The sequence below is a fragment of the Drosophila teissieri genome, chromosome 3R, assembly GCF_016746235.2.
Source record: "Drosophila teissieri strain GT53w chromosome 3R, Prin_Dtei_1.1, whole genome shotgun sequence".
NCBI classification, from domain to species: domain Eukaryota; kingdom Metazoa; phylum Arthropoda; class Insecta; order Diptera; family Drosophilidae; genus Drosophila; species Drosophila teissieri.
In genome coordinates, this window is record NC_053032.1 from 6,565,420 (window position 1) to 6,587,673 (window position 22,254).

Genomic DNA, 22,254 nt, shown 5'->3' on the forward strand with positions numbered 1-22,254 from the left:
CAATGATCGGTAGATTTATGAATTTGGGAGCAGCTTCGCAGATAAGGCCTTGGAAATGCCGGTTATTTGGGTTTGCTGATAGAGACTGGAATTTCATGTACCTGGCTTTATTTTTTTTCATGTTCTCGTTGGTGTATTTAATATTTTGTGTATCGCAGTTAAAAAAGAATTTAATTTAGTTACCTTTGTAGAAACCAAATTGACCTCGAATAGTTTTTGGATTTCTGATAGCTTCAGTGTACTCATCTCACGACACTTATACTTATTCTTACAGAATATAATAATTATTTTACATTAAATAATATTTTTATGCTAGGAAATTATAATATAGAACTAGTACATTTTGAATATTTATAATTTTTTATCATGAGTGTGTGATTATGTACACCAGTTCAAAAGGCACCCCACAAGGGTGATACCTTATATAACTTTTTTAAAATAGCAGAGAATTTCTTTATTTAATCATCTCTACGAAAACTATAAAAAGGGATTGATATCTTAATGCTGCTGTGACACAAGCATCCCTGGCTCATGAGCGCTATCCATCTACATACATATGTAGATGCATGGACAATAATCCGAATCTACGCTTGTGCTCTTTCAACGAGCCAGACAAAGAAGTCGAGGAAGAAAAAAAGCGAAGCGTGCACACAAACCGTAGGCGTAATCGAAACAATGAATGCCAACGCGGCTTGGACTGGGTTTTTCAATGGGATTGAGTTTTTCGCCAACCAATTGGACAGTTCAAATAGATCGCTGAGTTCACTTGTCAAGGAATCGACTTTTGCAGTTGCCTTGCCAAATTGAAAAAAACCCCGTCTTCGAGTCTTGTGAATGCATCATGGTCGTCTTGTCTCGAATCCAACTACTTCTAGAGAGGGCCTTTCGCACACTACACCCACACTGCCAGACAGAAACAGCCTAGACACACCTGAGTGTGGGTGAGAGCGAGCGTTCAACCAGGGGTAATGGTAATGGGTATTATGTATTACTTGCGCGCTCTCACCTGTTGCGCTCAGCTGACGCGGGAGAAAGAGCCAGCGACCAGAGCCAGAGTTGGCTCCTCAGTTGGCCGGAGAGGAAACCAGTTACCAGGTGGCCGCCTGCAGACCGTGGTGAGTTGGCAACGCTCCAGCCAAGATCCGTGCCACCAGAGAGATCAGTTGGTGGTCGTGCTTGAGACGGAGCGGTTGGCCGTGTGCGATCGCATTACTTTCCTAACGATATATATATAACCCGCGCTGCCCACAAACGTGGCCAGATAAGAGGTGCTATATACCTATTTCTCGCCGGGTTGGTGCTAATCTTCGATTTAAGTGTGCCTGCATGTGTGTGCGGTTGTGATTTATGCAAATCTTTGCTTTCTTATTAAACAAAAACAAGATCTGGTAGTGAAATATACGACTCAGCCGAAAGAAAAGAGAACCACGAACGAAAACATTCCATTGGAAATACCGAAAACAAGTTTTCTCCCTCCAGCTCTGAATCGCTTATTTGCTGTTTGCTTTCTGCCGTTTGCCATTTCTACATAAAAGGAGTGAGAGTGAAATGTGAAATGTCAGTGCAAATAGCCATCAACTTTTACAATGACATCACTGAATATTAGCCAAAACAAATACTAACGGTTGCAAACAGATATGGAAAGAACAGAGCATGCGGCTGCCTAATTGCCTTCGTACTAACTTGGTCAAAATGGCTTGCAGCGAATTTGGTTGTCTGCAGCCGTTTTCAGTTGCAGTTTCTGCTGCTGCCGTTGGAACCGGTTGAAATATTTTGATGTCGCGATTTGGGTCTAGGGTTTTTGTTGCTGTTGTTGCATTGTAGCGAGTTGCATGAGCATCGACTGCCTTGCATATACACAGTATATCTATTCATAGAGCCCATTTGACAGCCTTTGTTTTTTCGGCAAGCTGGTTTATTTGCCTAGTTTCTGATTTGAATTGTGAGAAGTAAAATTTGTGCTGGCGTTGCCTAAAAAATGAAAGATATTTATGAGCTGCTCTTGGGTTAGGTGCAGAAGTTGTAAATCCAAATTAAATATGCTAAACAGAGTTTACATATCGTAAGTCTTCACATTGTTTTAAAAGCACATTAACATTAAAAACTGACCGAAACTATATAAAACAAAAGACTTGGGAAACGAACTTGCGTGAGTGGTATCGAAGAAGTTTACGCTTTCACACTAAAAATGGTCATTACTAAAATGTAAGACATAGGAAATGCTTTTGATTATCGGCGTAGTTTAAAAATTAGGTAATACCTTTATTCCCCGGCAATATTAACACACATTAACTCTTTGATTGATTGAGGCAAGAGTAAGCCACCCCTATTTCTAAGCTAACGACTTTCCAAGCTACTCGTAGGGGCTGACCTAACAAATCACTCAAAAAATTGGCTGGCAAAATATAGACTCGACTTGACACTTGAGAGATCGTTATTCAACCGACTTTCAACGGAAATGACAGCATTTGGGGTTACTAAGCCGAGTCAATGACAAATAACAGAAATTTCTGCCACAAATGTCGTGTGAACTTAAACTACCTCAAAAGAAAATCCCAGACCCCAAAAGAGAAAACTAAATAATAATAACGAATGAACAAAAGTCGGTAATGAGCTATCGAAACTCTTCAATGATTTAAAAGTGCATGTAATTTATTTAATTCCATATTTATAGAAGATTACTATAAATTAACAATAACAAGTGCAAACGTGTGAGAAAAATCAAAGAGGAAAAACCAAAAAGACGGAGCAGAAACATAAACCAAAATGCAAACGTGTAGAAGAAGAAAAGCCTCAGGCGACCCATCCACGCTCATGTGGAGTAGAATGTGCCTGGCCACTCTCTGCGGATTACTTCTGCTTGGCATTCAAATTGACCGTGCGGCGTCTGCGCCAGCAGGCGAAGATGCAGCAACCACAACGATGCCAGCTCTGGATACCACAACAGATGCCCCAGACGCCGCAGCAGCCACCACTCAAGCCACAATTGCCGTAGAACAAAGCAGCAGCATTACCACCGAGGCAGCTGATAGTTCAACGACTTCCACGACGACAACAACTGAGGCGGTCAACAAATCCAATGCCTCCGAAACTGGTGAGTCCAAGCCGAAAGCCATGAAAATTATAGATGCCGTCTAAACGCGACGACGCTCGCATAGATGGGGCATCTCATCCCGATCTCCAGTCAGACACTTTAATCCCGCCTAGCCGCGCTCTCTGCGCCATAATCAAATCTCGTTCTCTGAGCCACCAATTAACGCCGTGCCGGTGCGTGACTTCTGGTCCGCCCTTTTTACCCATTTCGTTTCGATTTGTAAGGCATTTCTCCATAATTATTTTCCGATCCGGTTAAATGGAGCGAACAAGAGAAATTGTTTGACTATTAATGGATGGAAGAATATTTGGAGATATAAGTGGTTTCCTGTTGAATTACTTAGTTAATTACGCGGCATGTTAAAGGGAAAATAATAAAATTTGGAGTCCTCAAGCTTAATCTCGGAAACCTATTCTAAGAGAAATTATTATGCGTGTTAGAATAAGTTTATGAACATAATTAAATTTTAATATTTCGGATCTAAAGAATTAATTCGTTTTTCAAGATATTATATAATTATATTGAAATATATGTACTTATTTTTTATTGATATAAATAATTACTATATAATTCAGATCACACGTCCAAATTTTTTATTTAAATTCGGTTGAATGAAGACATTCACATATGGGTTATTAGGATAACTGGAAAAATGTATTCAGATCATCTCAGATAGAATAATTAACTTTCACACACGTACCTTTTGTTTAAACTTATGTAGTGCAAAAGTAAAAGGCCCCATTGTTCGGCGTTTTGTCAAAAGCAATCGGGTTTTGGAAATAGAGTGCCCGTTTAATAGCCGAGTTCTTGGCTGTAGCACATTTAGAATTATCTTGAACGTTGTTTTGGGCTTAACGTTAGATGCACACCTAACTTTTTAAGGGGCAAGCACGCTGTCGTAAAAACTTCAATTGGTTTTTCATTATTTTGATAGAATTTCAGCTAGTTTCATTGATGACTCGATAAAACGAGATCGATTGAACATAGGTTGTTGCCATGGCATGTGTTATAAAGGGACTGGCCTTTTTGAGGTATAAATACCACGGGGAAGCGAATAATATTTAACAGCAAACACTGAGCTGATGGCCTTCACTACTTACTCAATTTAAATGCATAGCAGCCAACTGTCATGACTCATGCCCTTAACCTACGTAGTAACACAAGCTTTCAGTGAGCTTCGGTCAATTTTGGGTGTTGACTTGTACAGCAACTCGGAATGTCTTTTCGCGTGGGCTAATTATATAAGTATGTGCCCAGGAAATTAGCTGGAAGAGATAAATAGCAATTAGTCATTGACAGATGTAATAAATGAAACACCTACAAACTTGAAGAAGAAACCGCACCTGATTACATTTTAAAACGGGTATTTAAAGTTACGCAAACTCTTATTCTGCTAGGCGTCGAGTGGGTAGCTAGTGGATTGGGGATTTTGATTTTATAATTAAAACAAGCACATATATTAGCAAATCAATTATTGGGCAAGACTTTAGACAGTTGATTAACTGGTTTTGTGTTATAGTTACAGCTACTGAAACAGAAAATATAGAAATATAGCTGGAATAGCTTTGAACAAAATAATCAATTGAATTTTCATATTAATTTGTAATAAAAATCTCGTGTTTCATATATAAACAATCCAAAAGAAACATTCTGGGGCCATCGAGTTATTTTCAATATGAGAAAAAAATCAGCAAAGTAATACTAATGATTTGGAAAATTGCACTCCACAACTGACTGTAGTTAATGGCCTTGATGCCTTGATATAGCAGAGATACAAAAATGCAGAAAAAATCGTATTGAGCAATTTTCAAGGCGTTGGCATTGCAAGTCAGGGACTGCACTCAAAATGGCTTGCCAAAAATAAATAAATATAGATATGCACGAGGTCCCTTAAAAAAAGTACGTATCACGAAATTTACAAAATTCAATAACGACCTCAATCAACTGGCCAACTTGTCTGCAGCTCACTTTCTTCAAGGGAAAATGTACAGCGGGCAAAATGAAAAGTGCTGATTGACCTGCCGTTTTGTGGACTTGTTAATTGTTTATTATTTTTACAATTCATAGCAAAGTGAAATTTACATATTTCTTGCACGACACGACTTTTTGTAAAAAATGGTGGATCCTAAAATGAAAACCCAAGTTTTGCTAAATGGAATACACCGAACTCCGAGGTGCAATATGAAGTTCGTTCCCTAAGTCATTAGTTTGCCGCGCCCATTTGAGCTTCTTCTTCACCTTCCCGTTCATGTTTATTTATACGGTGTTGTTTTTTCATAACTGAGAATTTCTGCAGAACAGGCAAGTCTCTCAGCCTTATGTTTTCTCAGATCTTTCAAGGATACCTATTTCAGCGGAGTGTGAGAAACATATTTCTTTGAAGAGTGTGGCAATTCGGTTCGTGATTTCTGACTTGAACTGCTGTACCTTTCGCTTTGGGGTTCATACTCGATTAGCTGGCGAATTTCAGGGGACCGCTATAATAAACCGATAAGTAAAAGTAGCTTAAAAGTGCTTTTCACCCGGCTAGTTCGAAAATACATACGTTGAGTATTAAGTGTATAGTGACAAATACAACACTGCGCGATTATTAATTGTTTGCCGTTAGGCAGTGGGCTTTTTGCCGCTGTTATTAATATGGTCTTGTACATTGACACTCAATTCAGTTTCAGTTTGCGAGGGGGAAGCGAGAAAGTGCAGACAGGGCAATAAACATTTTAGTCGTAAATATGGCTCTTGGGATGTTACGTATTAAAGTGTCGAAAAAAAACATTTTTGGGCTTTAAACTGTAAGTGGGTTTTTCACAGCAGATTTGCGGGCTTTCTCCGCCAACAGCCTCCCATTCAGCAGAACCAAACGGGTTAGGCAAGTGAAAACCCGACCCAGCCTGGCTGTGAACTCAATCTCATTTATGTCAGGGGCGCAAATCAAAATACAGGCTAAAATGTAGCTCAATTGTAACTCGTTTGAAATGTGCATTAAGCTATGGCATCAATTCCCCTTACAGTATCATGCAATTCCCTCCCTGGTCTAGACGTGCGTTAGGTTAGCTGGCTTGCATTTTCCAATTAGATAATTTTCATGTATCTTATTCTCCCATGTGAGCGCAGTAAGAAAAATGTAGCACAGAAAGGCAATATGCGGCTAATTAATGCATTTTAATTGCGAATGACTAGAGTTGAGTGTGTGCTGGGCAATTATCTGTGTCATTGAACGGTGCTGAGAGCGGCGAACGTAGTCAGGAAGTTGAGCTTAAGCGGAGCCTCAAATAAAAGAATGGAAATTAATTTAATTACAAGTTCTGAATACTTTATACTGTTGTTTGAGTCGAAAGATTAGCTAAGGGGCGTAATGGCAGCTGAACAATTTCTCGCCACATAAATATGTGAAAGAATGAACTTCTTGTTAATTTGCAGATCAACATCCCATGTAATTTTTGTCCAAAACCCACTGTATAAATAGCATATATATAAATATATATTAATTTATATACTAATTTGTGTACTAAAAGAGTAGATCTAGTAAATACACAATGGCCCAACGAACAAAGTATAATTTTATATTTTAAAATTGGTCTAATTTTGCACTTTATTTATTTATTTTATTGCATTACATTCCTTTTGCTAAATACACAAGGAAGTGAAGCTCTCATTCAACGTGATTACCAAATCGAAATTCCGAACACGTTCAGTGTACATTGTAAATATATGTATAGCCTAAGCGATCTTGTTTTCGCTGCTTGTGCCATTCAATTGGCCTTCAATTCGAAACGCACTTTGGCACTAGTTACAAGTCAGCAAGTTGACGGTACAAAATCCACAGGCATACGCGGCTTCAATTCCAATCCAAACTCCACTTCCAATTCGATTTCATGGCCGCCCAAACAACTCGCATTCACTTGGCTAAAAGTGTGTGGTGTCATTCCATTGAGATCGGGTACAGATACAACTAGAGCTGCAACTACGCCAGTAGTGGCGTTGTGTTTAGTCATATTGTTGCTTATTCTCATTTCTGCCAGAGGTCTTTGTCTCGGCTCCTTCAGCCCGAACTCCAAACGGAGAATGACACGCGCTCTTGGTAGTATTCGAAACTTGTTTTACCTCTGCATCGGGTCAGCCTTCTCCTCCCACGCCCGCCTATTCTGCCCCTTTTTAGCGGGTCAAACGGCATTTGTGTTGTTGTTAGATGCACATGAACTTTCGAGTTGAAAAAGGTCAAATGCTGGTTGGGAAACAATTTTGCTTTATTGTCGAATGGTTGCACTCGTCTTCCGTTTGGCTTGTTAATGATATTGTTGTGAACTGTTGTTTTTATGGTGTAGAGGAATTTTGGCCTATCGGAGATGCTCTTACATACCTGACTGACCACCAGCCATTTGTTTGAGTATATATATTCTTTGTTTGCTTGGGTTTTCTCAATGGTCCGGCACATTTTTATATCATTAGCCAGATAGAAAGGCCGATAAGATGCCAAGAACTATTTGGGTTAAGAGCAAGTTCAGTTAACTCCAATTGAGATGAGTTCAGGATAATGCTGTCTATTTTGTGACGTTTTAAATGAATCTCCATGTTTCTACTAGATCCGGAAGCAAATCATTCTTAAAATTATCACTTTAAGGTCTTTCCGTCAAAAAATGATTTCTTTATCCATGTATAATTTTCATTCAACATGCGCCATTGAAAGTTAACACTTCGTTTCACAAATTTCCATACTCGTCTTTTGTGGAACGTCATCATTTTGAACAAAGGCCGCGCAAATTCATTAACATCAGCAAATTTCTAAAACAAATACAATAATAAAACCTCCAAAACATGGGCTTAATTAAAACGAAAATATAATCAAAATTAACACTCAAAAAGAAGCGAGTGAATTCGAATGCAGGCTACATCGTAGATTGCGTAATCAATTCAGATCTTAGTTTTGAATAATAAATAAAACCGACCACAGCCAACAGCTGCATAATGCCTACGTTATATATATAATATTATGTGCGAGAGTATCCATTTTTGATTCATGTCACACTTTATGCATGACCGTTACATTACCCAAGCCCCCAAAAAGGTAAAACTTTTCCTCTTCCCTATCCCTCCCCTTGATAGCTATTGCCGGTTTCATTTCTGTTGACACTTTTTGCGCATTACTAAACTCGGCCAAAAGGGTGATAACGGGGCAGGGAGCGGTGACAGGTTAGTGGGGATCAGGGGCGTGGGCATGGTTATTAGGCAGGGATTGTTTTGAAGCTGTTTTGAAGAGCTTTCAGTACACTGCGCCACAAAACTTTAAATGTGGAAATTATTAAAAATCTATCTATTAAAAATCTAATAGCTGGAAATAATATTAATGATATAATAAAAATAATATTATGGGTCTGTGATGTGCACTTCATTTACTGAAATCCCGAATAAATTGTATTCTTTAAATAGTATCGATTTACGGCTTAAGTATGGTCTGGTTATTTTAAATTTCCGATCTTTAATCGACATGTTATAAGTTGGTGAAAAAGTCTAGAATTGGTGTTAATGTTTTCAGATCTTTTAAATTTTATTTTACGATGTACAGATGGCTTTGAACTAAATAAATTGACCATGAAACTCCTTCCCAATCGCATATGAAGCACATTTCCAGACATAATCAACTCTAGATCTATGGCAACCATTACCCAGAAGAAAAACCACTATCCCATCTAACAAAGACATCCGGCTTGCATGCATCGCTTCATGGCAGCTTGTCAATTCTAAGCACATCACTTATGGGCTCTCCTTTGCCCCGTTCTACAGCCCCTACTTTAAAAGTGATCTCCCACTCCTCCGAAGAACTGTCTTTTCATTTGTTTGTTTGCCAAGCCGCAGAACGTGCGGCGACTTAGAAAAACCGCAGATGAGTTAAAACTACCGGACAGCAGCTTTGCATTTCTGCATAAGTGGCCTGTCCTCGGGTGATTGTTTGCGGTGCTGATGGTGGTTAGCTGGTGGTTCGTTGTCGCATGCATATATATCATAATCAAGCTGGCTGACCGGCTTAGCGCTGAGTCATAAACTACGCTAAGCCAAAAGCCCAGAAAGAACTGAGGCAAGGGAACAAATGCAGATACATAAACTCAAGTTTGTTGTCTGAGTCTTTCGTATGCAGTCGCAGAAGTTGCGGATAAAAACACAATGCAAAACTTCCATAACGCAAGGACAGACCACCAAACGAGTCCTATCTGTGTGCCATGTTCCAGCTGGGTATATATTTATTTAGAGGACGCCTGGACTCGCTTAACGAAAGCCAGTAAAAAATGAAAATCAATGACAGTAAGAGACAAATTGTGCGCCAAGTAAAATCGAACTAAACAAATGGAGTGGGAGCTCACTACGGCAAAAGCCCTCGAACTGTTCGCGTATTATAAACGACTAACCGTGACAGCAAGCCCGTCGAATAACCAAGATCCAAGAATCAAGAACCAGAAGAAGAAACAGAGCTGCACCACAGCAATGGCAACCCTAGCTGGAGCTCGAGCTGGAGGCTGCCAGCAGCAGCATAACGAACTGAAATTCAAGGTTCATGTCAGTAACCCTAAGCTCCAGTCCCGACACAACAATAAAAGCAACAGCTAAAACATAAAACACACACATAAAGGTGTTCTCTCTATATAAAAATCGTCTAGGGCCTCTTTCTCCCATTCACTCTGTTGGCTAACGAACCGAACTGTGTTTAGTTAGGTGGTATGTACCCTGACTTTTAAGAGGTGTATGTGTGGTACTGTGAATGTTCAAGCTTGACGGATTCCTTTAACAAATTTCTCAGCTAGTACCTTCTGTTTCAATTTAATCCGAAGTTTGGAACTTAAAAGTCTAATCTAAAATGTATGCTTAGTATATTCGGTATTTTTTCATTTTCTAGCGAATGAAGGGTATTCATCTTTCGGAGCTTGAATTAAAAAAAAAAGAATTTTAACGCTAAATTGGCGTTCGTTGCATGCCAGCTCTGACTGCAAGTCAGCCTTTGAAGCTGACTGACTGACTGCCTGGTTCCAGGTCTCCTTCTTCTTATTGGAGCGGCGACAACTGTTGCATCCGCACCATGTAACAGGAACAATAAGCTCATGACTAGGGAATAGGGATTAGGGACTAGCGACTAGCGAATAGCGAGTAGGCCTTATGGTGTGGGGACACGGGGTCTGGGGCCACTTTTATGGCTATTACGACGCACGCATGACAGTCGCACTCCCCCTCCACCCACACTTTACATGGGCCTGTCGAGGCGGAGGACTTGACTGGGTAAGTGCCGTCCCCATGGGGTCGCATTTACTCCATTCCATTTCCCCTCCTCCTTCCATGAGTCAGAGTCGAGTGAGCGAGGGTTATTTACCATTCCAACTGGATGATCGAGTGCTCGACTACGTTGAAAATTGCAGCTAGACCATTTTAAAGTTATTACCGGAATGAGACTGAAGACAGAATTCAAATGGAGATTTTCGGAATTCCTTGACAGTCACATAATTAAGTTCCAGCTTGATGAATATCGATTGACTAACTTACGAGATAGGAACCTAGCGGTGGAGGAAAAAGGTTGCCCTGCTATTTTCTACGAGACCATTTCCTATTCGTGTTCAACAATTAGCAATCAAGTTCAAGTTTCCATTAATTAATTAAGTCTTAACTGAATATTTCTGTGAAAGCTCACAGACTAGCTTGGCAGAAGCAATCTTGAATCTCTTGGGCATCCATGTGCAAGTCAAGTGTTTTCTGTCGGTTTATAACAAGAACCCCTTAAAGACCCCTTACTAAGGTCGTCATTTATTTATGACAAGAGCTTTGCGCCCCGAAACTATGCCCGAAAACAAATGTAATTATATAACAGAGAGAAAAGAAAATCACAAAGAACAACAAGTTGCCGGGTCTGTCTGAGCCCACAAAAGAGCTTTACAAGCCAACATACTCAAGCCAAAAGAAGCAGAAAACCGAAGAGGAACTGGAATTATATCATAAAAGATGTGTTTTGCCAGATATTTTGGTCGGGGCTTGTCCGCCCAGGTCTTCCGAGAATGGTCCGACATGTGGACGATGATTCAGCAGGCAGAAGATTCAGGCAGACGGGGCTTAATGAATACCTTGCAGATTTTGAGGAACTGATGCTGCGGCAAAAAAAAACCGAGCGAAAAACAGAAATTACGTTTCAATGATGGCGTATCCAAGCGAATTGCGGATGGCGATGATGATGACGAGACGCGTGAGATATTTCCAATACGATTTACGTGGTTTCCGCTAGAATTGCGAAAGAATTCTATCAGCCACTTACCGTAAATGTGGGACAAAGCCTTAGAGTTTGTTTACCCCAGAAATGACTTCATTCCGGAACGGAATCAAAAGGAATTCTTCGTACATTTAATTTGTTTACAAATAGCGTAATCGCTATTTTGCGATAACAGAAATATTGAAGTGTTTTGGTGAGGACCCTTAGAGATACTTAAAATATATAAGTAAAATCGAAAAGATATGAATTCGCTTAAAAGCGAATTTCTTATAGATGGGTGTTTATGAATATAAACTGACTGCTGTCACAACCAAAGTCTACAACAAAAACTTATTGCGGCATTGTAATTGGAAAAGGAACAGGTCAAGGGTCTGCATTAATCTATAACTTCATGGTTTGTTAGGGATAATCAGAGAAGATCTTATATTTCCAATAACTAAACATATAAAAATGTTTTCTTTCCAGAGTTCACGACAGTTGTGCCAGTGCCAAGTAGCCTGCCAGAAGACACCAGCATGCGATCGACGAGCATTGAACCCATCACCTCCACGGAGCCCACAACAACGCCCCGCCTGGAGACCGAGGGACCCGATCAGCATATGGTCTTCTCCAACACGGAACCAGATCAGAGCCACATTCAGCACATTCCGCTGCGGGATGAGCACGCCGAGAGCATTGGCGCCGACGATGCCACCACCGAGATGCAACGGCAGCGCGAGCAGGATCAGCAGCAGAATGAGCTCAATCAGATCTCCAACGAGCAGGACGATGTGGCCAAGGATCTCAACAATTTCCGACATCCGGCCACGCTCATAACAGCCAGCAACAGCAACAGCGAGGAGAACGTTGAAATCGAAAGTGACAAACAAGTTGAGACAACGACGGCGGCAGCAACATCCACAGCGGCAACAGCAACAGGTACACCAACAACAGGTACGCCAGCCACATCTACATCCACAGTCCCGAGCGAGCGCGAAGAAGATCCCTATCATGTGCATATACTGTCCGAGAATCATGATCGCCTGGCCGAACACGAAGATTATCAAATGCTCTCGACCAGCACCGAGGAATCGTCCACTACCACTTCGACTACCACCACCGCCGATTCGGGAATTGTGGCTGGTATTGTTGTCAGTCAGGAGAACAAGGCAACCGCTGAGCCATCAACTGCAACCGAGGCAACATACACATCCACAACCACAACAACTGCAGCGACAGCGACAGCGGCAACTTCAACCACATCGCGAGCACGCGCCATGCATATGAATGATCCAGAAAGTGAAGCGGCCACCACAATAATGCCGGACAGCGAGTCGGTGCCAGTGATTAACATTGTTGAAGGACAACACATGCTGCAGCAGGAGAAGGAGAAGGAGCAGGAGGAGCCGAAGAAGGAGGAGGTGACCCAGGCGTCGGAAAGCAGCTCCACCACCGAACTCTCGACCACCACCACCGAGCCATCGCCATTCGTTGCCTTTGCTGGCGAGGGACGATCGGCTGGTGGCGGCAACGATATCGAACTGTTCCTGCACCACAATGCCTCTACCCACGAGCAGCTCATGGATCTCAGTGATGTCAGCATGGACGTAGATCAGAACGAGGGCAGCAGCACAACACAAAGCAGCACTACCAGCTCCACCACGCCCACTGCTCAGCCGGAAACGGAAATGCCGAAAATAGTGGAAATCACCGCCAGCGGGGATACCATGCAGCGGGAATGCCTGGCCAACAACAAAAGTTATAAGGTTGGTATCCAACGCACTCTTTTTGTTGGGACACAGAAATCATTTAGAACTAATTCCAAACAATTCCTAACAATTCTTGAGGGTGTCCGAAACACAGAATACCGAAATATTTTTAACACTATTAAATAATTCGTAATAATTAATAATTCCACTTATTAAATTAGCTTGAATCAATAAATGTTTCATTTTTCTCTGCCTAAAGAATTTCAAAATTATATTTGGAATGATATCATCGTAATTATTATTATTATCACATAAATAATTTATGTATATAAATTCTATTTAACGATCATAGAGGAAGTCCATTTTATATCCGTTGCTTGAAACTTTTTAATCTTTGACATTTTCAACCGTCTGACGTCAATGCACAGATCTGGTTGTTGTTTCACATTCGGTTATATTGATTGGAGAATTGCCAGCATTTGTTTAAGTCTAGTTTGACCAAAGCGCCAGGCCCTATGACAACCATCATAAAAACACAATAGAATATATGACAGATCCTGACAAGCAACAGAGCTGCGGTCGACGTCTCCATTTCCCAGTCGGCCTGCCCACTTCCTGGCACGCAACTCCAATTCGCCTTGTCGTCACCTGGATTGCATAATGGTAACGAGTTTGGTGCTCATAATGAAACCGGTCAGAGCCCACTCCGAGTTCCAGCATCCAGCGCAGCTGTCTGCGCACTCCAAAAAGCGTCGAAAATCGAAAATATTTCGGTGAGCTTTCCCGGCTGCTGCTCGCCCAAGCAGCAATTATGCAAATATTTGCGCACCTTTAAATTGCAGAAAAAAAGGCACAAAAAAGACAGGTTGAGGAAGAAAATTCCAAGAAACTGCTCATTGTCATTAATGTTGACATCGCCTCTGTGGTCGCGGATCAGTCCATCCAATCACCGCGCCAATTCGCATACCCAATTTGCAGCAATCTTTACAGCAGAGTGACAATTGCCGGCATTTTAAATAAGTAATAAGACAGTTATAAGTTAGAACGATTCGCGCGAACAGGGAAAACTTTGTGCCTTATCTTTCAGCTGTTTAAATGGCCCATCGGGCCATTTGAATTTAAATAATTGCTACACTCCTCTTTGCGTCTGTCCATGTGTGACGTGTTCATCAAACGTTGCACTCGGTTCTCTCCAGCTCGGGTAATGGCGCCCAGTCATGTAAGCTCCACATCTTGGGCCGCATCGGGAGTTCGAAAATACATAGATACAGATGGATACAGCTGCCACAACTTACTGACCAAGCCATTTTCCGCTGCGATGCCTGAATCTTTGGGTGTTTGGGTTTTCTTTTTAAATACTCTAACTATAGGCACACATTACTAAAGATAATTATGCAATTTTCAAATTTTAAGACGTCATAGAATTTCGAGATAGCCTTCTCAATGTCCTAATCCTTATATAATTTTTATTAGACACTTAAAAAGTGGTACCCTTTTGTAGAGCATTTACACTTCGAGATGGCACACTCCTCATCTTTTATTAATATCGCTTTTCTTAGTCTTTTAAATTGCTTGTGTTGTAGTTTTCATAATCGAGTTTGCGGTCCACTTCGATATGAAATAATTTTTGCTTTCACTTTTAATGAATTGTCGGCGGCGATCGGTCCTCCCCTTCCACCCCTTTTTATACCCGTTACTCGTAGAGTAAAAGGGTATACTAGATTCGTTGAAAAGTATGTAACAGGCAGAAGGAAGCGTTTCCGACCATATAAAGTATATATATTCGTGATCAGGATCAGTAGCTGAGTCGATTTGGCCATGTCCGTCTGTCCGTCCGTCTGTCCGTCCGTCTGTCCGTCTGTCCGTCCGTCTGTCCGTCTGTCCGTCCGTATGAACGTCGAGATCTCAGGAACTACAAAAGCTAGAAAGTTGAGATTAAGCATACAGACTCCAGGGACATAGACGCAGCGCAAGTTTGTCGATTCATGCTGCCACGCCCACTCTAACGCCTACAAACCGCCTAAAACTGCCACGCCCACACTTTTGAAAACGGTTTTGATATTTTTTCATTTTTGTATTAGTCTTGTAAATTTCTATCGATTTGCCAAAAAACTTTTTGCCACGCCCACTATAACGCCCACAAACCGCCAAAAACTGCCACGACCACACTTTTGAAAAATGTTTTGATATTTTTTCATTTTTGTATTAGTCTGGTAAATTTTTATCGATTTCTCAAAAAACTTTTTGCCACGCCCACTCTAACGCCCACAAACCGCCAAAAACTCTCCTTTGCACTTCCACTAGCTGAGTAACGGGTATCATATAGTCGGGGAACTCGACTATAGCGTTCTCTCTTGTTTTTTATAAATTGCCATCGATTGGTGGACACGTGCAACATGCCAAGCCGCATGCCGCAAATCTTTTTTAAGTGAGCACCGAATAACTCAGAAAATAATCAGTAAAATAGCACAGTTTACCTTTTCAGTAGATTATTGTGTCAAAGAGGGCGGTTTGGGTTTTTTTTCGACGCCAAGGCCTTTGAGCCTTCACAACAATTGTGCTCATTAGGTGCCATTAAAGAAAGGGGGAAAGGGGAAGCAATTATGGCCCCAGAAAAGACGATTTGGCAAAACAGACGGGTGCGAGTTCTTGCACCTGAAAATTCAATAAACGCGTCGAAATATTTAAGAAAACCAACATCAGACAAAAGTTAATTTTCCACTCTAACAAAAATCTATGCCCTCTAGCATGCGTAGGCTTCGTCTAAATATGACATATTTGATTATTGGAGCACCACGCAGAGAGCAGGAAATCTAAGTCGGCAATTGCCTTCAATCAACAAGGCGGATGATTGATGAGCCCATCTACTCTCACCTACTTAGTTAGTTGTGCAAATTGACGTAATTTCTGCGCAAAAAGCTTTCACACAGCGAAACTTATGAAATGTATTTTGACAAAAAATAAAAATGGCTCAGTAGGTCGATCTTTGGTCATTACCGGAATAAATTTGCTGTTGTTCTTGGAATTCAAATTCATGATAATCGGTGTAATTTAGGGGTCTTTGAGATAGTGAAAGTAGTGGTTATAGCTTATGGTGGCTTTGAAAAAATTCGTATTTGTATATACTCCACAAGTGAGATATAAATTTCATTATTATTATTGTACACTGTATGCTTCATTTGTAAAACTAACCGACCATATAAGGTAGGAGTCCATCTGGCCATGTCCATCTGTCCGTATCTGTTCGTACGTCTTAATCTCGGGAACTATGAAAGCAGCAACGTTAAGATCAAGCATGCAGATTCTTGTGACGTTACCACGCCCTCTACCGCACACTGTCCAATAAGATTTGATTTTTTGACATTATATATTGATAGGCCATTTGTCAGTCGAGGCACTCGACTATATCGTTCTCTCTTGGTTACTATATATAACTTATAACTTAATAAATGTAGTGGCTTAAAGGGTTTTTTAAATTTACAAAAAGTGACTCATAGTTATCTACACTAAAGCATTTATAGTTTGTAATTATTTATAATACAGTGACTATAAACTGAAGAAGTCTGACTCTAACGTATTACCATAATTCACAGCACGGAGAGTTGATGGAGCGAGATTGCGACGAACGGTGCACCTGCAACCGCGGTGACTGGATGTGCGAGCCGAGGTGCAAGGGACTGAGTTATCCACGCGGTAGCCAACGCAGCATGGCCAATCCCAACTGCCTGGAGAAGATGGTGGCGGAGGATGAATGCTGTCGGGTGATGGAATGCATTGAGCCGTTGCTGGAGCCCACGGTGGTGGCCACAGAGGGTGCGGCAACTTCCACCAATGGAACAGGAGAAGCTGCTGTGACCCTGCCCACGACCGATGATGAAGGTGAGTGAGCGTATATCTTAAGGGCAGCAGCAGATGAGTTAGCTTTTTGTGGCTTTGCTGTAGACGTAGCTTATATGCATTCCCAGGTCATCACTATTTGCTCAAGCATTTTAACATTTGCCGTATTCTCTGTGCCCTTCATAAACATGTCCCATCCACGCCGCTCACGCCCATTGCTCATTTCCACCACCCACCACATTGCAGCCACGCCCAAGCCTCGAACCGATTGCCACTACATGGGCGCTATCTACAAGTTCCGGGAGCGTTTGGAGATCGGGTGCGAGCAGATCTGTCACTGTGCAGAAGAAGGTGTCATGGATTGCAGGCCACGCTGCCCGGAACGGAATCACACGCGTTTGGACAAGTGTGTGTACGTAAAGGACCCGAAGGACGTGTGCTGCCAACTGGAGCTCTGCGATGTCACCCTGGACGATCACGAACAGCAGCCAACGCCGCAGCAGAACACCAACAACGAAGATCCAGAGGAGATCGACCCTTTCCGCTTCCAGGAGCAGGCTCGCGACGCCGGAGGCGCCAAGCCCTCCTGCACATTCAAGGGTACAGAATACGATGTGGGCCAGCAGTTCCGCGATGGCTGCGATCAGTTGTGCATTTGCAATGAGCAGGGCATTCACTGTGCCAAGCTGGAATGCCCCTCGAACTTTGGCCTGGATGTCCAGGATCCGCACTGCATCCGCTGGGAACCGGTTCCGGCGGACTTTAAGCCCTCGCCGCCGAATTGCTGTCCGGAGAGCATGCGTTGCGTCGACAATGGCACATGTAGTTACCAAGGCGTCCAGATCGAGAACTGGTCCCCTGTCCCAGCCAACCTGACGGGTAAGATCGTGGCTTATTCACCTCCATTTCAATATCCCTCGAACATGCCTCTTTCACACAGGTTGCGATCAGCATTGCTATTGTGAGAATGGACGAGTAGAGTGCAGGGCAGCTTGTCCTCCGGTTCCAGCTCTTCCTCCGGCAGATTTGCCCTGTCATCCAGCTTTGGCCCGCCTGTTGCCCATTCCCGATGACGAGTGCTGCAAGCACTGGATGTGTGCCCCCCAAATCCCTAAAATTGGAGGTGCGGGTCAGGACGAAGAGAAGGAAGCTACTTCAACCCATGCCTCTATTCCACCAAATGGTAAAAAAATGTGCATGCCATAATAATCCCTTCCTCCTTTTATAGTTTGCATGCCGTTATCAAGAAAGTGTTTCCACCAAATCGCTTCATTTCCTTAAGCTTTGTCATTGAAAAGTCATTTTGAGTTCGTGTTGTTACATCTATTGATTACATTGTTTTGTTAATATGTTGCGCTTTTGCCCGTTGTCCTGACCTCTCTACTGCCATCTTTATCGCGCTGACATGCTATTTAATTTCGTTTTACTTTATTTTTATTTTCTACGCTCATCACAACCAATTTCAATACTGTTATTCACGCTATGCATTTTGTAAATAATCAAACTACAACAACCAATCAACCATCCAACATGCAACCGATAACAGAAACCACAACAACGACAGCGACAGCAAATATATCGACCAGTATACCTAGCAAAGTACCCCAAATCAAGAAGGACGAGGAGAAGAAGCCATCAGCAAATGGCGCCTTCTATCCCACATTGGATGGCAAACCACCCAAGTCGATTGGGGGTCTTGGTATCTTCGAAAAGCCGGAGAAACCGGAGAAGGGCCACAAGAAAGTGCAGCATCAACAGCAGCAGCATCTGCAGCAGGAACAGCAGCAACACCAGAATGATGTTATTTTCGACGGTGATCGCACAGAGGAGCAGGAAGACCCTTTGCCACCGAACGGCGGATTTGTGCCCTTCCAATTCGGCCACCAGCATGCTCATCAGCCACATCTTGGACCGTATGGCTTCTACAATCCTGTGAAGCCTGTTTACGAGGACTATAATCAATATGAACCGTACGACATCAATCCCAATGGCACACCCCAGGGCAAACCGCCTCCAGTGCCCACTAGTCAGTCCGATTTGTTCAATATATTAGGTGCAGAGCAACCAGGACACCGGGATCATCCTGGCCATGCTGGACCACCAATTCATCCTGGGCAAACACAAAAGGACAATCACAACCTGGGACCACAAGTTCGCATCGAACAGATACTGCAGCACCTGCAGCAAACTGTTCCAGGTGGACCACCACCGCCGCCCCATCAGCAACACCAGTCTCTGACACCACAGCAGCAGCAACCAGCTCCGCAGCAACATCCGGGTCATTATGTGCCCATCGTACACAGTGGAGTGCCTCCGCCGCCACCAGGACATGGCATTGCCATTGTCGATGGGCAAACAGTGACCTATGACAGTTATCCTGTGATCCCGGGACTGGGAGTACCACAGCTCCATCCGCAGCCACAACAGACGACCCCGCAGCAACACTTGCAGCAGACAATCTCGCCTAGCTCGAGCACCACTTCTGGACTCTCCACACAGGCTAGTGAGCACAGTCTGCACCAGAACAAGGACAAGCTGGTCAAACAGCAGCAGTCAGGTTGAACAAACTATTCTAGTCACCACCACACCTTTTAGATCTCCTTTACTCTGCTCAGCTATTCAGCAAACAATAGAAACACTGCGACAGGGTTTTACTGTACTAACTGAGACAACACCATCCACCAAAAACCAAAAACCAACAACAGACATACACTCATCTATCACAAGCACTAACACACCCATCAGCTTAAAAGATCATCCATTATAAACATGCTTGCAGCTAATCCGCAACTCAAGCAATTTCCTAACGATGCTCGTTTTTTTAATATTCGGGCTATAGTTACTATTACTAAAAATACTCTAAGTCAGAGATGAGCAAGTTAAGATCACCGTGGGAAACTATCATATTTTCCCCACTAACATTAAAAGCTTAATGTTCTTTTATTGAAAAATCGAATCCAAATTGGAAATCCCGATGTTTAGCTCAGAAGTAATAAATTTTAATTTCTTTAAAATTTTTAGAAAGTAACTTTTTAACTAGTATATAAATAATCGAATGAATGAAGATCTTTATGATTGCTTATCTCTTTTCTTTACTCGTAAAAAGCTTTAATTTAACATTAACACTTTTTTATTATAATAACTAGGAGCCAGCAACCTGCAACCTGATATCGAAGTTCACACCTTGGAAGCCATCGATCCTCGTTCCATTCGCATTGTTTTCACCGTTCCCCAGGTCTATGTGAACCTCCATGGACGCGTGGAGCTGCGCTACTCGAATGGACCCAGTAACGACACATCCACATGGGAACAGCAGATCTTTGCTCCGCCCGAGGACCTCATTGCCACATCCCAGATGGAGTTCGATCTACCCAGTCTTGAACCAAACTCACTGTACAAAGTGAAGATCACTTTAATTCTTCGTGATCTGAACTCGCAGCCCACGAGCAGTATCTACACCGTAAAGACACCGCCTGAAAGGACCATCACTCCCCCACCTCCGTTCCCCGATTACAGGCCAGACTTCCAGGACATCTTTAAGAACGTAGAGGACCCAGAGCTGACGGTCAGCGAAACAAACGCCAGCTGGTTGCAGTTGACATGGAAGAAACTGGGCGACGACCAAATGGAATACGTTGATGGAGTTCAACTGCGCTACAAGGAACTGACGGGCATGATCTACTCCTCAACGCCTCTGATCCATCGCACATTGACCAGCTACACCATCCAGAACCTTCAGCCGGATACGGGCTACGAGATCGGGCTTTACTACATTCCATTGGCAGGACACGGAGCTGAATTGCGTGCGGGACACATGATTAAGGTGCGAACTGCCCAGAAGGTGGACGTGTATGGCTTTGATGTGACCGTAAACGTGACCAAGGTGAAGACCCAAAGTGTCGAGATCTCATGGAATGGAGTGCCCTATCCGGAGGACAAATTCGTGCACATTTATCGTGCCATCTACCAGAGCGACGCTGGTAAGGAGGACTCCAGCGTCTTCAAGGTGGCGAAGCGAGACAGCACCACTGGTACCCTGATCATGGATCTCAAACCAGGCACCAAGTACCGCCTCTGGCTGGAAATGTACCTCACCAACGGCAACACCAAGAAGAGCAATGTTGTCAACTTCATTACGAAGCCAGGTGGTCCGTCCACTCCCGGAAAGACTGGTAAGTCATAGGAAGGTTGAGGATATATGTAAAGATTATCAATAGAACATAATTCCGTTTCAAGTTTTGCAATTTTTTGAAGGAATAAGTAGAGGATTTAAACTATTTGGTGAGCCGGAAAAAAATCCTCTATTATAAAAGTCAGTCATAAGATATAACTCAAAAATGGCATATATAGTTTATTTATGTTAACATGTTATATTTTGTTTTAGTGATTTGACAATTATTCGCTACTAATACTCTACCTCGACTATGCCATTATCAGGAAAACTCCTAACCGCGGGAACGGACCAGCCCGTGGGCGACTACTACGGCCCGCTTGTGGTGGTTTCTGTGATCGCTGCCTTGGCGATTATGTCTACTTTGGCCCTGCTACTGATCATCACCAGGAGACGAGTTCATCAAACGGCATCCATCACGCCACCACGAAAAAGCGACGCTGCCTATGATAATCCCTCATACAAAGTGGAGATCCAACAGGAGACTATGAGTGAGTAGATTGCATAATACGGTAAGAATTCCAGATTTTAATGATATGTTTTTTAATTCCAGATCTGTAAATGACTCACCTTGCCCTGCAAGCAACTAGTTTGAAAGCAGATTTTTGTAAATATTGAAGGGAATAGATGTGGAAGAAAAACTCAGTGTCAGTAAAAGAATATAAGTGAAAATCCTGAATCAAACCGATTAAATGAGATGGAGCAAGCAATTTTCCGAAACCGGCGCAAGACTTAAAAATTTGTTAAAATCGAAATGTCCGCCATGTTGAATGTAATGGTTAAGTAATCTAAAAACACATACCTTTTGTTAAACAATTTGCGACTTGTGTAAATAGAGAGAGATTGAGACAGAAGAAGACACCCTATGAAAGAACCAATTGACAATTGCTCCACAACTAAAATTGGTCTCTCTGGGCGTATCGATTCTATTGGCGATTTCAAAATGCATACGAGTTTAGTTAGTTTAACTTGTAAATTGTAGCTTTACACTTATCGTAATTAAAGGGCGCATCAGCATAAACAGACTCCGCAGCACCAGCAATACGATGCGTTCTTCAATTAACAGTCCATAAATATTTAAATTAGCTTTTAAAACGTACATAGATATGTATATGTATGTGAGTATGGATAAATAAAGAAAAGATAATAAAACTAATAAGCTTATATTTTTTCTGGTTGATATAGAGGCCCCTATCACTAACACTTATCGGAAGTATAACATTCTTGT

General features: G+C 42.3%; 1 protein-coding gene across 5 annotated transcripts; it reads left to right on the forward strand.

The window, feature by feature from the left end:
• The first annotated feature begins 1,172 nt into the window (after nt 1-1,172).
• LOC122621079 (putative epidermal cell surface receptor) lies at nt 1,173-22,182 on the forward strand. Of its 5 annotated transcripts, XM_043798826.1 has the most exons (10): nt 1,173-1,293; nt 2,675-3,094; nt 11,796-13,075; nt 16,612-16,897; nt 17,102-17,734; nt 17,796-18,038; nt 18,402-19,412; nt 20,002-21,027; nt 21,293-21,517; nt 21,580-22,182. In XM_043798826.1, the coding sequence occupies exons 2-10, from the start codon at nt 2,767-2,769 to the stop codon at nt 21,585-21,587; spliced, it is 5,040 nt and encodes a 1,679-aa protein (XP_043654761.1). In that variant the 5' UTR covers nt 1,173-1,293; nt 2,675-2,766; the 3' UTR covers nt 21,588-22,182. The 5 variants fall into 5 exon arrangements, with proteins under 5 accessions (XP_043654761.1, XP_043654756.1, XP_043654760.1 ...); XM_043798821.1 differs by lacking the exon at nt 18,402-19,412; XM_043798822.1 differs by lacking the exon at nt 18,402-19,412 and having other exon boundaries at nt 1,196-1,337.
• Nucleotides 22,183-22,254: the final 72 nt, after the last annotated feature.

Coding starts and splice junctions, on each gene's coding strand:
- LOC122621079 (XM_043798826.1), top strand. CDS start 2,767: ATGCAAACGTGTAGAAGAAGAAAAGCCTCAGGCGACCCATCCACGCTC. Junction 16,898..17,101: donor GCCCACGACCGATGATGAAG/GTGAGTGAGCGT, acceptor ACCACATTGCAG/CCACGCCCAAGCCTCGAACC. Junction 17,735..17,795: donor TGTCCCAGCCAACCTGACGG/GTAAGATCGTGG, acceptor TCTTTCACACAG/GTTGCGATCAGCATTGCTAT.